Source organism: Megalops cyprinoides, chromosome 2, assembly GCF_013368585.1.
Source record: "Megalops cyprinoides isolate fMegCyp1 chromosome 2, fMegCyp1.pri, whole genome shotgun sequence".
Taxonomy (NCBI): domain Eukaryota; kingdom Metazoa; phylum Chordata; class Actinopteri; order Elopiformes; family Megalopidae; genus Megalops; species Megalops cyprinoides.
The window spans coordinates 51,532,834-51,546,641 of record NC_050584.1 but is presented as its reverse complement, the minus strand read 5'-3'; the positions used below and the strand labels follow the sequence as shown (position 1 = coordinate 51,546,641).

At 39.0% G+C, this 13,808-nt stretch overlaps 2 protein-coding genes across 2 annotated transcripts; both read right to left on the bottom strand.

Annotated features, from left to right (window-relative positions):
* Positions 1-319: 319 nt before the first annotated feature.
* Positions 320-5,986, bottom strand: LOC118772503 (cytochrome P450 2J2-like). Its single transcript, XM_036520883.1, has 9 exons — positions 5,338-5,986; positions 4,498-4,657; positions 4,030-4,179; positions 3,760-3,920; positions 3,336-3,512; positions 2,941-3,082; positions 2,493-2,680; positions 2,132-2,273; positions 320-1,985 (listed from the first exon to the last, which is right to left on the bottom strand). Exons 1-9 carry the CDS (start codon positions 5,536-5,538, stop codon positions 1,810-1,812), a joined length of 1,497 nt encoding a protein of 498 aa, XP_036376776.1. The 5' UTR covers positions 5,539-5,986; the 3' UTR covers positions 320-1,809.
* A 1,693-nt stretch (positions 5,987-7,679) lies between these two features.
* Positions 7,680-12,212, bottom strand: LOC118772499 (cytochrome P450 2J6-like). The gene is made up of 9 exons (XM_036520880.1): positions 11,809-12,212; positions 10,883-11,042; positions 10,481-10,630; positions 10,165-10,325; positions 9,690-9,866; positions 9,313-9,454; positions 8,870-9,057; positions 8,387-8,528; positions 7,680-8,175 (listed from the first exon to the last, which is right to left on the bottom strand). Exons 1-9 carry the CDS (start codon positions 12,019-12,021, stop codon positions 8,000-8,002), a joined length of 1,509 nt encoding a protein of 502 aa, XP_036376773.1. The 5' UTR covers positions 12,022-12,212; the 3' UTR covers positions 7,680-7,999.
* Between the last annotated feature and the right edge of the window lie 1,596 nt (positions 12,213-13,808).

Below are 13,808 nucleotides of genomic sequence, written 5' to 3'. Positions count from 1 at the left end.
AAGTTACCAACTCGAAACTGAGTATTGCATTCTTTTCATTATGGAGTGATACGGAAAGAAAGTCGAACTCTTGCGACTGAAGACTTGTCATTCTTGCGTTCCAATGTTTTTTAAGAAACTGAGAGCATACCGTAAGTGGTACAAAAATATAACCCCGAACCCCCCAAGGAGAGAGAATAAGCACTCAGGGCAATACTGAGGATTATCAACCCCTACGGAGTGTATTTTAGCAGCAAGGTTGGATAACAAGAGAAATGCCAGAATGACGATTTGAACTGTAACATGCAGAGCACGTGTCAGTGAGGCGTGGGGCACAGTGACTTTTTACTAAGTCGGTTCTTAGACCTGTAAAATGCACCGGTAATGTGAGTGTCCCCATGCTTTTACCACGTTTCTGGAACAAACTCAAACAGCAAGATGTTAACTTTTCAAGTGTGAGTCAAGTGCAATATGAAAAAATGGACTCATCTTAATGTTTGATGGCCCTGTCTTTGAACTGTAATGCTGTCAACTTCGCTCCCACACATTACCCCCCGAAAACAGATTTTAGTCAGATTACACATAATTAAGGACTTAAATTTGTTTAATGTTTTCCCCTTTTTTTCATGCTTTCTGGTTTTGCCAATGGTACATTAGGTTCATCTCACTGTGACATCTTCTGCAGTCTTTCACAAGAGCTCGGGAACAGCAAGTGCAATACTCCAATGCATGCATACACTACCAACTATCTTCCACAATTAAAATCTAACTGTGCAGCAAGGAAGAACACACCAAACAGAAGGAGGGCATCTGTCCCTAACGTCATCCAACCAACTAATTCACATGATAATAAGAAACCTGGTTGACAAAACCTACCTTACCCTGATACAAAATGCCTATTGGCTCATGTGCAACATTTAGTTTGTTTATTATTTTTTCCTTATGAGAGAATGGCATAACATTACAGTGACATGTTGCTTTGATGCTAATAAAGAGAAATGTAGTGTCCTGCAATACAAGCCTCATGGAATTATGTAGTTAGGTCTACTGTAGTGGTAACCTACCTAGCAGATACATATATAGTATGAGATACTTACCTCTCAGTCTAGTAAGGGATTGCATTATACTTTTGCCTAATATGTTATTAATGAGATATTTAGGGCTCTGCTTTTGAGTGTTGCTCTCATCCGACAGGATGACCTTTCTGAGATCCAGTCCAGTCACAACATCTAAGTTTCACCCTGTGCTGCATGCCTTTGTCCTTGCCCAGACATTTGTGTAACTGTCAGGACAATAACTAATCATTGCATAATTATATCAAACTTACATAAAATATGAGTGCAGAGTGAGGAAAATGAAATGTTATCAGAAATTCTCTGTCCCGACGGATGTGGCTTGATGCATGATGTTGGTGGGCCAGCGTATCTTAGTGGTGCCTACATCTTTTCTTAAAAATCTTGATGTATGACACCTTTTAGATATCCTTGGACAAACGCTATATAATAATGTATGTAATGTGACGTACTGATACATCATAGCTGTACACACATATAATTTTTATAGTTACGAGATATGCTTTTTTCATTTGATTTCAGAATCATAGAAATAATTCTGCTAGAAGTCATGACAATCTGCTAGATTAAGGTGGGCCCTAAGAAAACTGCCATGAACATTTACTGTGGGTTAATCAACTTCATTTCAACATACACTAGGAAACCGTATAGCCCAACTGCCTTTCACAAGCAAAAAATTAATTTTCAAAATATCGTTTATGTGTAGGTTTTTGACTGAATCCCTCCATGAAGCCTACATCACCTAACATGGTTATGCTCAGCGGGAGGTGGCACAGAGCTCATAAGCCTTGGGGCTGAGTGTGATTCCCATTCTGAAGTCCAGGCTGGGCTCCACTCCCAGGGGAGGAGAGAAGGTGAATCTCTGCAGAAGAGAGGTGAAGAAGAGGAACAACTCCATCCGAGCCAGCTGCTCCCCCAGACACACCCTCTTACCTAAGGAAACCAAACAAGACATCAGTGATGTGTTTGCCACAGAACAGCACTGTCTGTTGTCTGTCAGTGATTTAGCAGCTGTCTCAGAAACAGCAAAATATTACAATTTACATCTAGTTACAACTACAGGGTAAATAGGATTTTACCTGCTGAAAATGGCATGAAGGCATCTCTCCTTCTGAAGTTCCCCTCTCCATCCAGGAAATGTCCTGGATTAAAGACGTGTGGAGTCTCCCACTCAGACTCATCAAACAGCACAGATGTTAAAATTCCCATCACCATTGTACCCTAAAACACAGTCAAAGCCACTTAAAATAACAATCCCTGTTGATATGACATTTTGGGCATGTCCATCTATACCTTTGAGTGACAGCCTGCTACATTTTCTCATTCTCACGATGTGAAACCCTTAAATAGATAACAAAGAGTAGTTCACTGTATTACTACCTAGCCTACATCTGGATATTGAAGCATATGAATTGTGTATATAGCGTGGAGATGAAATACCTTTGGTATGGTATACTCTCCAAGCGTGGTGTCTTTAGTGGTCATTCGAATCACATTCAGGGGCAAAATGTTTCCCATCCTCTGTGTCTCATGGAGCACAGCATCAGTGTAGGGCATGTTGGCTCTGTCTGCCACAGACGGCTGGCGTGATGGTCCAATCACTCTGTCTATCTCAGCCTGGACCTTCTCTAAATGTAGAATATGTCAATACATCCGCAATTGTCCCACAATAATTAATTGTGTGTTAATATTGCTCAACAACAGGTTTATCTGACTATTTGATTTAGAACAGTTTATGTGAATAATTTACCTTGATCCTGAGAAAACTACTCCAGTCACAATAAAAAGTGTTATGTTCATGTAAAAGGATTCCAGAATTCAGTCATACGTTGAACTGATGGGGTGCATAAGTACTCAATGTTTTGCTCATGGTAGTGTGAGTCCCCACCTTGTACATCAGGATACTTGATCATGTACAGTAGAGCCCAATACAGTGTGGTTGATGTGGTCTCACTTCCTGCCACAAACAGATCCAGTGTGCAGTAACACAAATTCTCCTCATTAAACCCTGCCTCCACATTGTCTTCCACCTAAAAAATACAAAAAGGCATAGTTGAGTTTAAGAATGGATGAAAATAGCTCATCTACTGAGAATGCCCAGTCATTCCAGGCTTGTATTAGGTTTGTATCTTCAATCAGGCTTGTAACTGCAGTCATGTTTTTCTCAATGAATGTAACCCTGTTTAAGCACATCCAACAAACAAATACATGAACAAACAAGTATACATGAAAATGAACATTCTAAACTTCAGCACCTTACTTAATACGTGTTATGACTAATACCTTTTCCATCTCACTCAGGAAGCAGTCAATGTAGTCTCTGGAAGTTGATGGGTCCCAGTCATCTCTGTGTTCCTTAATTTTCAGCTTCACAAAGTTGATCACCGTTTCCCAATGGGCGAATATTTTTCTGTGGGGTCCTGGTACCCTTCGCATTACCCAGGGAAAGATGTTGTATAGCTATAATTAAAAAATAATAAGCATAAAAATAAAGCCAAAGCAAAGGGTGAGACAAAATGCATTGTTACTCATTTACATGTCCAAAACAACAAAAGTACTTTTCAAATCCAGACGAATATCCTTACTCAAACATGGGTACACAGCTGCTCCTTCTACATGTAACCATGCATGATACAAGCAGAGATGAAACAGGACTATTAAAGATGATGTAGCAAATAAATATAATGGGAAATGTGAGTGTGTATACCTGAGCCCAAAAGCTTCCCTCTAAGTAGATGGCTTCATTTATTAATCTCAGCAGACTTTGGAAGTGCTCGTCACTGTACTCAAACCGATCCCCAAACACCAGGCAACAGATAATGTTAGAAACAGCGTTGTTAACAATGAACTGAGGGTCAAATGGTCTGCCTAGGATCAGATATGAGAAAGTAAAAAGGGGTTATTTGGGTCCCAGAAGCTGAACCCTAGATTTACGTGTGGCTAATTCAGACTCTCTCCCTCTAATTGCAGATTTTACCTTGTTCATTCCCAATGGCTTCATTCAGCCACTTACACTCCACCTGGATGGAGGACTCAAGACTCCTCTTGCCCACTCCAAAGTTCTTCAGAGTCATGAGAGCAAACCTTCTCTGCTGCTTCCACATATAGCCATTGGATCCAACCAAGCCTTGGTACAATAAGAGCATTTATTTTGTGAAGTAAACTTTTCATAAATTTGAAGAATGGCACAAATGTCCATAAATGCCACACATGTCCTCCCCATGCAAGAAGATACAGACTACAATTTAGCCGCAAATATGTTGCCTGTAATGTCAGAAAGAATATTTTTACATAACACTCAAGGACGATCATATGAAAACCATATGATGAGGACTACCTCCTCTGCATACAGAGAAGAACCATCAACAGTCTAGCTCTAGCAGATTGCAGCATGCAGGAAAATATCTTTTTATATTCCTCAATATTGTCAAACTAGATGAGTTACCATTGTTTTTGTTGATGTCTGTGAATAATGGCACCGATGGCCGATCTGCAAAGTTTTCGCCATGTTGAACAAAAGCCTCTTTAATTAGCTTGACGCCATTCAGAACAACAATCCTCGGTCCAAGTCGAATACTAAAAATGTCTCCATATTGCTTTTTTAACTAGAATAAAATAGAAGGAGTAGTTTACCAAGGCAGGTAGTAGGTTATACATCGTAAAACAGCAACAATCTTTAAAAAGCAAGTTCAGAATATTAACAGCTTTTTCACCACTAGAGCCTCTGGTGTTAATTGCATTGCTCCGTTTTTTCTAACTTAAAAAACTTTTTTTTTTACGGATTTGTTGAAAGAATTAAATAATTTATTTCCAAAAACGATAATAGTTTTCTTATATTGGACGTGTGAGAACCAACAATTCGTATTCCTGTTTCATGAAGAGATCAAGAAGTCAGTTTCTAACACTTATATAACCCTAATTACGCGCTGACTAAATGTCAATCACAGATTTTGAGGTAGGTTGGTTACTTTGCTGAATTTGACTTTGAACGTGGTAGAACTAGTATACACTTCCGGCATTAGTACGTGGACTTACGTACAGTAAGTGAACGTTCTTGCGCTAGCCTGTGGGCCTGTTGACTAAAATTATGCAAGCTGTATCTAAAGTATGGTTACTTTTCTAGGTGGACGAGTTAAATGTGTGTGCACGCGTTTGCTTCCATTTTCGTGGATATTTAAGAGTACGCTTTCAAATATGAAAACATGCTTAACTAATTTTCAATCCAGCATGACTATTCCGCTTCTTTTGGAGAAGAAACAGGGTATACTCATAATTAAAACCTCACCTCAAGCAACTGAAGATGGATTTTAGCAGGATCAATACGAAAGAGGTCACCAAAGATAGGGAGTGACCACGGTCCTGGTGGGAAATCCTTAGGAGATTTGTTTTTCCAAATGTCGGCAAATATCAAAAACACAGCAAGAAACATTACACAAAATCCAACGTCCACCCACTCCAAAAGCGACAGCACTGACAAAAGTGGCATTGCGCAAAAAGTGACGGAGAGCAGAGGTCGCACTTAGCGAACAGCTGCTAATACAAAAGAGTAGAAAACCGCAGCCAGTCGAAGGGAATGTTTAAAAAACTACTAGGCTACACAGTGTATTCGGCCCTAGTATCGTGTGAGTAACTGTACTGTGTATCGTAACGGTGAGGAACGCACCTGCTCCCAGTCTGGCTCTCCTAGGTGAGTAGCTACCTCGGTGTTTCACTCCCCTTACCGTCAGATCTACCCCCCACCCCCTTCGCCGATAAGGGGTCATGACCTCTAAATAGATTATTTCGTTCCATACACCACGCAGGATACAGAAAGTAGCCTACGCCCCTTGCGGTTGCATATCAAAGGAGAGACAGTCGTTTTCAGTCGTTTTCTTGCTCTGTAAGGTAATTTAAGAGACTAAAAGAGTACAATAAGTATACAAATACAAGAAGGAAGTCCAGGCATGAACTACCACTGTACAGGGTTCCATGTTGGCATGTTCTGCCCCCTGAGGAAAGAAAACAAGACAATCACGAGGATTGTCAACTCTAAAGAAATTTGCTGGCTTGGCTGGGTATGAAGTGATTTACTAGCAATGGTAACATGCATTATCCACAACTGATCAGCCGTGATAGTCATGCGAACACCTTTGCTGCGTTTACACCTGCTATTAAAATGCGTCCTTCAGAGTAGCCTATGTAAAAATCATAGCCTGATGGGTGGAACGGTGAGCGTAATTCACCCGACACCGTAGGTTAACCTAAGCCTATTTAAAATAAAGGCAATTTATTGTAAAATAGTAACATCACAAAATTGACGGGCTTTTTGTTATTGCATACGTGCATTTATTTATCTAACAAAACATAGTTGCGCTACTGGATGCAGGGTGCTAACTTTATCATTACAGAGGAACAGAGAGGCTATGCCGGCATTCATACAAACGCGGACGGCAGCAACGCAGGCATAAAGCGTTCATGTTGGCGAGCTTGTATGCACCACCGATAATGCTACAACGGTGCACAGCCGCTTGTGGGTGCGCGTTAGAAGCCAGGACTGGTGAGAGCACATCGTCCCCACTGCTAATAATGACCAATTTTCTCGGTAGCCACGTACAGTTACTGGCGTGGTACTAGGGCAGAAGAGACTGTTCCGGTGTTATAATATTCCCATCGACTAGCTGCAGTTTTCTTCTCTTTTCCATGTTTGGTACTTTGAAAAAGTGTGCTTATCTGGATGCTTGATGGCACTGTCTTAAAATGGTACGGTCATTGACTTCCACACACTATAAGACATTTAAATATATGCACCATATGACATCTTGTTTCTTACGTAGGGCGCTGTGAGAGCAGTCCCATCTCCTCTACTTTTTTGTGTTTTGCAGTGTTTTTTCCAAGCCTGAATAAGCACCTCTGACCCAACGTGATAAGCCTTATTGGTTCAAATGGACTTTTTTTTTTTCAATCCTGCAGTACAAAATGTTCCAAAAATACAAATGACCTAGATAGCACAGCAAAATAAATAGGATTGGCTACTGTGGGATGTTAAATTAGTTTGTTTCTTTTGTTCTTTCATGACAGAATTTCATAATATTACAGTAACATGACATAATGCGTTGATGCTAATGCAAAAATAATTAGTGCGCTACAATAAAACCCCCACCGAAAAATCGAGCTAGGTCTGCTGCAGTGGTACCCTGGCCAGCAAATAGTATAAGATACTTAACTCTCAGCCTTGAAAGGGGTGCAGAATTTCATTTTTGCCTGTTATGTTATGAATGGAATATTTATGTCTCAGCATTTGGATGTTGCTCTCACAGGACAGGATGACCTTTCTGAGCCACAGTCCAGCCACAACATCTAAACTTCATCCTGACTGACAGGACAATAAGTAATCATTGCATCATTATATCAAACTTACATATAATATAAGCATAGGGTGTGGAAGGTAAAATGTTGTGCAGAAGATGTGGCTTCATGTGTGATGTCAGTGGGGCAGGCTATCTTAGTGGTCCCTGCCTCTTTACTTCAATATTGTGATACATGACACCTCAACCTTTGGGCATCCTTGGATACAAGCTGCTGTATATTCTAAGGTGTTGGTGATAATCGGTGATAATTGGTGACAATTTAAACATACAATTTTGTAGCTATATATAGGCTTCTTTTATTTGGTGTCAGAATCATAATAAACATTCTGCTGTGAATTTCATGAAATCTGCTAGATTAAGGTTGGCCCTGAGAAAACTTTGCTGTTCACACTTAATTTTGTTAATTAACCCCATTTTGACATCATACACTACAACATGCAGCAATCATCTTGCGAAAGTTTTCATTTCACGCAGTGCACAGAAGTGAAAAGGTATGACCCACTCTTGCCCAAGCAAAAGCTTAATTTACCAAAAGGCATTTCTGCATAGGTTATCGACTGAAATGCTGCATTAGGTGTCCATGGCCAAACAGGGTTACGTTCAGCGGGAGGTGGCACAGAGCTTGTAAGGCTTTGGGCAGAGTGTCATTCCCATTCTGAAGTCCAGACTGGGCTCCACTCCTGGGGGAGGAGAGAAGGTGAATCTCTGGAGAAGAGAGGTGAAGAAGAGGAACAACTCCATCCGAGCGAGTTGCTCGCCTGGACACGCCCTCTTACCTAAGGAAACCAAACAAGACAGTACTGATGTACTTCACAATGCCATGCTCCCACTTAAATACCACATCTGTTTAAGATTACTAAAATGTAAAATGCAATTAACACTACAATGATAAAATTTCTACAGAAGAGTACTGTCTGTAGCCTGTTGATCATTTTCCAGCTGTCTGTATTAAACTGATTTATAATTAGATGGCAAATAGGATTTTACCTGCTGAGAATGCCATGAAGGCATCTCTCTTTCTGAAGTTCCCCTCTCCATCCAGGAAATGTCCTGGATTGAAGATGTGTGGAGTCTCCCATTCAGACTCATCAAACAGTACAGATGTTAAAATTCCCCACACCATTGTACCCTAAAACACAAAGTAGTTTAAAACAATGCATGTCAATTGACATTTTAGCCTCGTCCAACTACACCTTTGAGTGACTGACTGCTGCACTTTCTTCTTCTCATCAATGCTATTGTGATTCTTGAAGACCAAAGACCATTCTTGAAGAACAAATATATGTAATCGAGGTCTGAAAGAATAAAATACCATAAACAGTTGCTCACTATTACGTGCATGTTAAATTTAAATAACCAGGTGTCTGTCAAAGTCTAGACTCTATGTTAATATTTCTGAAATATTTAACTAGTTTCCAGACTCTTTACTTCTGACTTTAGTGTCACCTTGCACCTGCACAGACACAATACCTTTGGTATGGTATACTCTCCAAGTGTGGTGTCCTTGATGGCCGTTCTAGGCACATTAAGGGGCACAATGTTTCCCATCCTCTGTATTTCATGGATCACAGCATCAGTGTAGGGCATGTTGGCTCTGTCTGCCATGAATGGCTGGCGTTGTGGCCCAATCACTCTGTCTATCTCAGCCTGGACCTTCTCTAAATGAAGAATATAAGTCAATACAGCTGCAGCTGATTAATATTTTATTAATATTGCTCCACAATGGTTTTATCCGACCCAGATTCACAACACTTGTATGAACACAATTTTCTGATTCTGAATTTCCTGATTATTCCAGTCACAATAAAAAGTGTTATGTTCATGTAAAAGGATTCCAGAAGTCATAGCCCTGTGTTGAACTATTGGGGTGCATAAGTACTCAATGTTTTGCTCGTAGCAGTGTGAGTCCCCACCTTGTACATCGGGATACTTGATCATGTACAGTAGAGCCCAATACAGTGTGGTTGATGTGGTCTCACTTCCTACCACAAATAGATCCAGTGTGCAGATACACAAATTCTCCTCATTAAAACCTGCCTCTACATCTTTTTCAACCTAGAAAGAATACAAGTCACAGATAAATTCATGTATGGGCGGAAATGATGTCTAAAATCTTTGAAAATCACAGGTAATCCAGGTTTTTTACAGATACAGGTATCAGATTTTCAGCTGGACAACTCTCCCTCTGCTAAAGAACATCCAGTGAGGAAATACATCAGTGAACAAAAGCAGGGTAATAAAAAAAGCTGTCAACATCATTTCCTTAATAAATGCCCTTTATGGATAATACCTTTTCCATCTCACTCAGGAAGCAGTCAATGTAGTCTCTGGGAGCTGACGGGTCCCAGTCACCTCTGTGTTCCTTAATTTTCAATTTAACAAAGTTTATCAGCATTTCAGAATGGGAGAAGATTTTTTGGTGGGGTCCTGGTAACCTTCGCATTATCCAGGGAACGACATTGTACGTCTAAAAAAAAAAAAGTTAGAAAATGAACAGCTGTAAAGCATTGCTAAGGTAAATCATTCAGTTAATTCTAAGGCTACAAATGTTACCAAGGAGTGCAGAACCAAAGGCAAAACAAACATTATTATTTTATGTTTACAGTCCACAAAAATATAAAAATATTTATCACATGTAATATCCTAACTAAGCATGGCAACAGCTGCAACTACAACATAACACCACTATGCTATACAAGGGGAAATAAAACTGCACTAATAAAAGATGTAGCAAAGACCATTTGGGAAGAAAGAGGTATTTATACCTGAGCCCATATGCTTCCATGTAAATAGATGACTTCATTTATTAATCTCAGCAGATTTTGGAAGTAGTCATCACCATACTCAAACCGATCTCCAAACACCAGGCAACAGATAATGTTAGAGACAGCATTGTTAACAGTGAACTGAGGATCAAATGGTTGGCCTAAAATCAGATAAGACACAAACAAACAGGCAATAAAACTGGCTTAAGATCTCAAATTTTTGTTGTGATGGTAGCAAGAATCCATTATTATTTCAAAATTAAGAGTAAAAAGCAGCCTTTTAATTTCAGACTCTTTCTCCAGCTGCAGATTTTACCTTGTTCATTTCCCATGGCTTCATTCAGCCACTTACACTCCACCTGGATGGAGGACTCAAGACTCCTCTTGCCCACTCCAAAATTCTTCAGAGTCATGAGAGCAAACCTTCTCTGCTGCTTCCACATATAGCCATTGGAGAAAACCAAACCTTGACACAATTAGAACATTTATTTGGTGGGTAAAACTTGTCAGGAGTTTAAAAGAACGGCTTGTGCTGGCTGATAAACACCATAACTGACCCACAGTTATGTTGCCGGTAATGTCAAGACAAAGAACATTTTAAGATATAAAACATGGGATTATCAGGATTAATTTCTTCATATACAGAAGAACGAGCTATCAACAGTCTAGCATTTTTATAGTCTGCACCATGTCAAAGAAGAAAAACGAGATTAGTTACCATTGTTTTGGTTGATGTCTGTGATTGATGGTAATGATGACCGATCCACAAAGTTTTCACCATGTTGAACAAATGCCTCTTTGATTAGTTTGAAACCATTCAGAACAACAATCCTTCGTCCAAGTCGAAGACTAAAAATATCTCCATATTGGTCCTTAAACTAGAGCAAAATACCACTTTGAGGTTATTATTTTTGCATGAATTATCACTCTATAAATCATAAAATAAATCTCATCTTGAATGGATACAGTTTTGTTCTTTTGTGCTGGAAGTTTCACTGGATGAGAGTATCTGTTAAATGAATGCAGTATAATGTAATGTAAATCTGGAAACACAGGGCATCAATATCAGATTGTTTGCAACATATTTACAAACATTAACATTATTTGACAATTATATTGTAACTATTGAGGGAATACAATATGCTATATTTTCATTTATGTACTGGATGACTTTGAGAAGAGCGTGGTATGGACAAGCAGTACCAAGGTAGGATATTGCATTGTGTCTCTTGTAGCTTACAGTAATTTAGGCCTATAGCTTAGTTTAATGTATTAGACTATAAACTATAAAGACTATAAACTTAAATGTTAAATGTTCGGGTATGTCAAGTTTGTGTAGCTAGTTGTACAAACTAACGTTAGTGTTGTTATGGGCTACATACTGGTAAATATTCATTAGGCTATTTACAAAAGCACTGTCAGCCACACAATTTGCAGGCAACCGACTATAACCTGTTCGCATAAAGTGTAGGCTACCTCAAATAAAATTAGAGTTCAGGTGTCTAGATATTATTAAGTAAATGTATATGTTTACTTCAACTTAATAATACATAAAGCATTTCTGAAAATATATTCAATCCATAAACAATCGATTAAATGCAATCTTGGTAAAAGTTACACAGCCTACTTAAAAACGTAACTTACCTTTGCCATCTGAAGATGGAGTTTAAAAGGATCGATGCGAAGGAGGTCACCGACAATAGGTAATGACAACGGGCCTGGGGGGAAGTTCTTCTGGGGTTTGTTTTTTAAAATGTCGGCAAATATTAAAAACACGAGAAAAACTGAACAAAATTTAACATCGAAGAATTCCAAAAACGAGAGCACGGATAAAGCAGGCATTGCGCATTCAGTCATACACAGAAGTGGCAGCCTGTGCCACAAACAACAGCCACAAAGTTCTTAAGAGATTGGGAAAGACAGAACACACTCCTTGGCACGAACAATTTTTAGTATTTATGGCAATAGACGGCACGATGTAGGCTATAGCACCGGAACGCGGGGTTGCTCTTGTGTCCGATCTTTCAAAGATACAGCCTACATTTGTGTTTTCGTTGCGCAGAGTATCGATAGCGTCCGAGGGTGAAAAGCACATAGGACGATACAATAGGTCATGAACTTGAATTTCTGTCCAGCCAACACAGAGCATAAGAAGTACTTCACCCTTGATATTGAAACGTATACACGGGCAACACTGCACATGTTAGTATGGCTTTGTAAGGTGTTTTGTGAAGGGGGAGACAGACATACTGCATACAGAATTCATACAGGGCTTCCCCGCTGCCTCTCTGTAACACGCTTTTCTTCCAGTGAGCAGAGCACTAAGGGAGATCTGAGAGATGAACTCAGACTTGGATTCTGCCTACCAGAAAAATAAATAACTGCTGAGCACAAAGCTTTGTAATACAAGCCACACTCCTCCATTTGTGGGGGGTATTTATATATATAGTGACATAACCATTTTCTGTACACCACTGCTTGCTCCTTGGACTGCTGTAAATATTTTTAAACCAAAATTAATTGGCTACTCAATGAATATATAAATTGTTTGTAACTCAACTTTAGTGGTGGTCAACATCCAAGAGTGATTTTAATAACCAAAGTAAATACTACTGTGAGGCACATTTCAAAGTATTTGTTACCTTTTTAAAAAGTTTGCACTTACATGTATTGGTTGGAAGACAGAGTAACACTGAGTTGACTTGTTAGTGCACTGCACATAGAATATCTCCTCAAACTACACAATTATATCATGCTTATTATGCAGAGTAGGTAAAATCTGTTTTGATAAGTTGTTGATCTGTTTTGTTGAAATCACTTATGCGTAATGCAGTATATTTATGCAATTCCATATTCAGGGCTCTCCAGCATTATCCAATGAAATTTCTCCCTAAATTAGCCATGGATTTCTTTAAGGAGTTGCAAGTACATTTGGATTGTTGTTTTTGGAAAACAAGGCAGGTCATGAACTTGAGAAAGCTGTTCTTCAGTTCCAAACTAAATAGCACTGGTTTCCTGTATCTGAAGAAAAACAGAGATTGAAAACAGAGGGCTGTGCTTCGGCCAGTATTTTTTTTTTTTTTTTTTTTTGATGTGCCGTTCCACTCTCAAATCAACGCTGATCATCTTAGCTCCTCCCACTCTTTCTGTTGGGAACACACTGTACAATGTTTCATATAGTACTTGAATATGCTCATTTTGGTAAATGATTGGTGACTTTTTGTCAAAAAAATCTTAATACTAGTTACATGTACTGCAATTTTCAAAACACTGTGTTTACCACTTGATAAAATCAGAATTTTTTAAGGACACAGTGACTTATGGTTTTTTAAATGGGTAGTCTGGGAGGAGGTGTTGTGTCAATGTTGTGTTAATACTGTGGTCAAGATTTGGAATTGGTCCAGGAACAAGCAAAAATTCTGTTAAATGGTAAACATATCTTGTACTTTCAGCTTTCTTCAAGGAAACCATCTAATAAGTATCACCAACATAATGAAAAGAAACAAAAATAATCATTATTAACTTGAAACACATTTCATAAATGTTATTTCTGCTGTGTCACCTTATTAGGGATGTTAAATCGTTCATTTTGAATTATAGCTATTTTGAATGGATTTAGAAACAACTTTAAAGTCCAGAAACTT

Coding starts and splice junctions, on each gene's coding strand:
- LOC118772503 (XM_036520883.1), bottom strand. CDS start 5,538: ATGCCACTTTTGTCAGTGCTGTCGCTTTTGGAGTGGGTGGACGTTGGA. Junction 3,921..4,029: donor AGCCATTGGGAATGAACAAG/GTAAAATCTGCA, acceptor ATCTGATCCTAG/GCAGACCATTTGACCCTCAG. Junction 1,986..2,131: donor CTTCATGCCATTTTCAGCAG/GTAAAATCCTAT, acceptor TGGTTTCCTTAG/GTAAGAGGGTGTGTCTGGGG.
- LOC118772499 (XM_036520880.1), bottom strand. CDS start 12,021: ATGACTGAATGCGCAATGCCTGCTTTATCCGTGCTCTCGTTTTTGGAA. Junction 11,043..11,808: donor TCCATCTTCAGATGGCAAAG/GTAAGTTACGTT, acceptor ATTTTGCTCTAG/TTTAAGGACCAATATGGAGA. Junction 8,529..8,869: donor GAGAGTATACCATACCAAAG/GTATTGTGTCTG, acceptor TTTGTGTTTTAG/GGTACAATGGTGTGGGGAAT.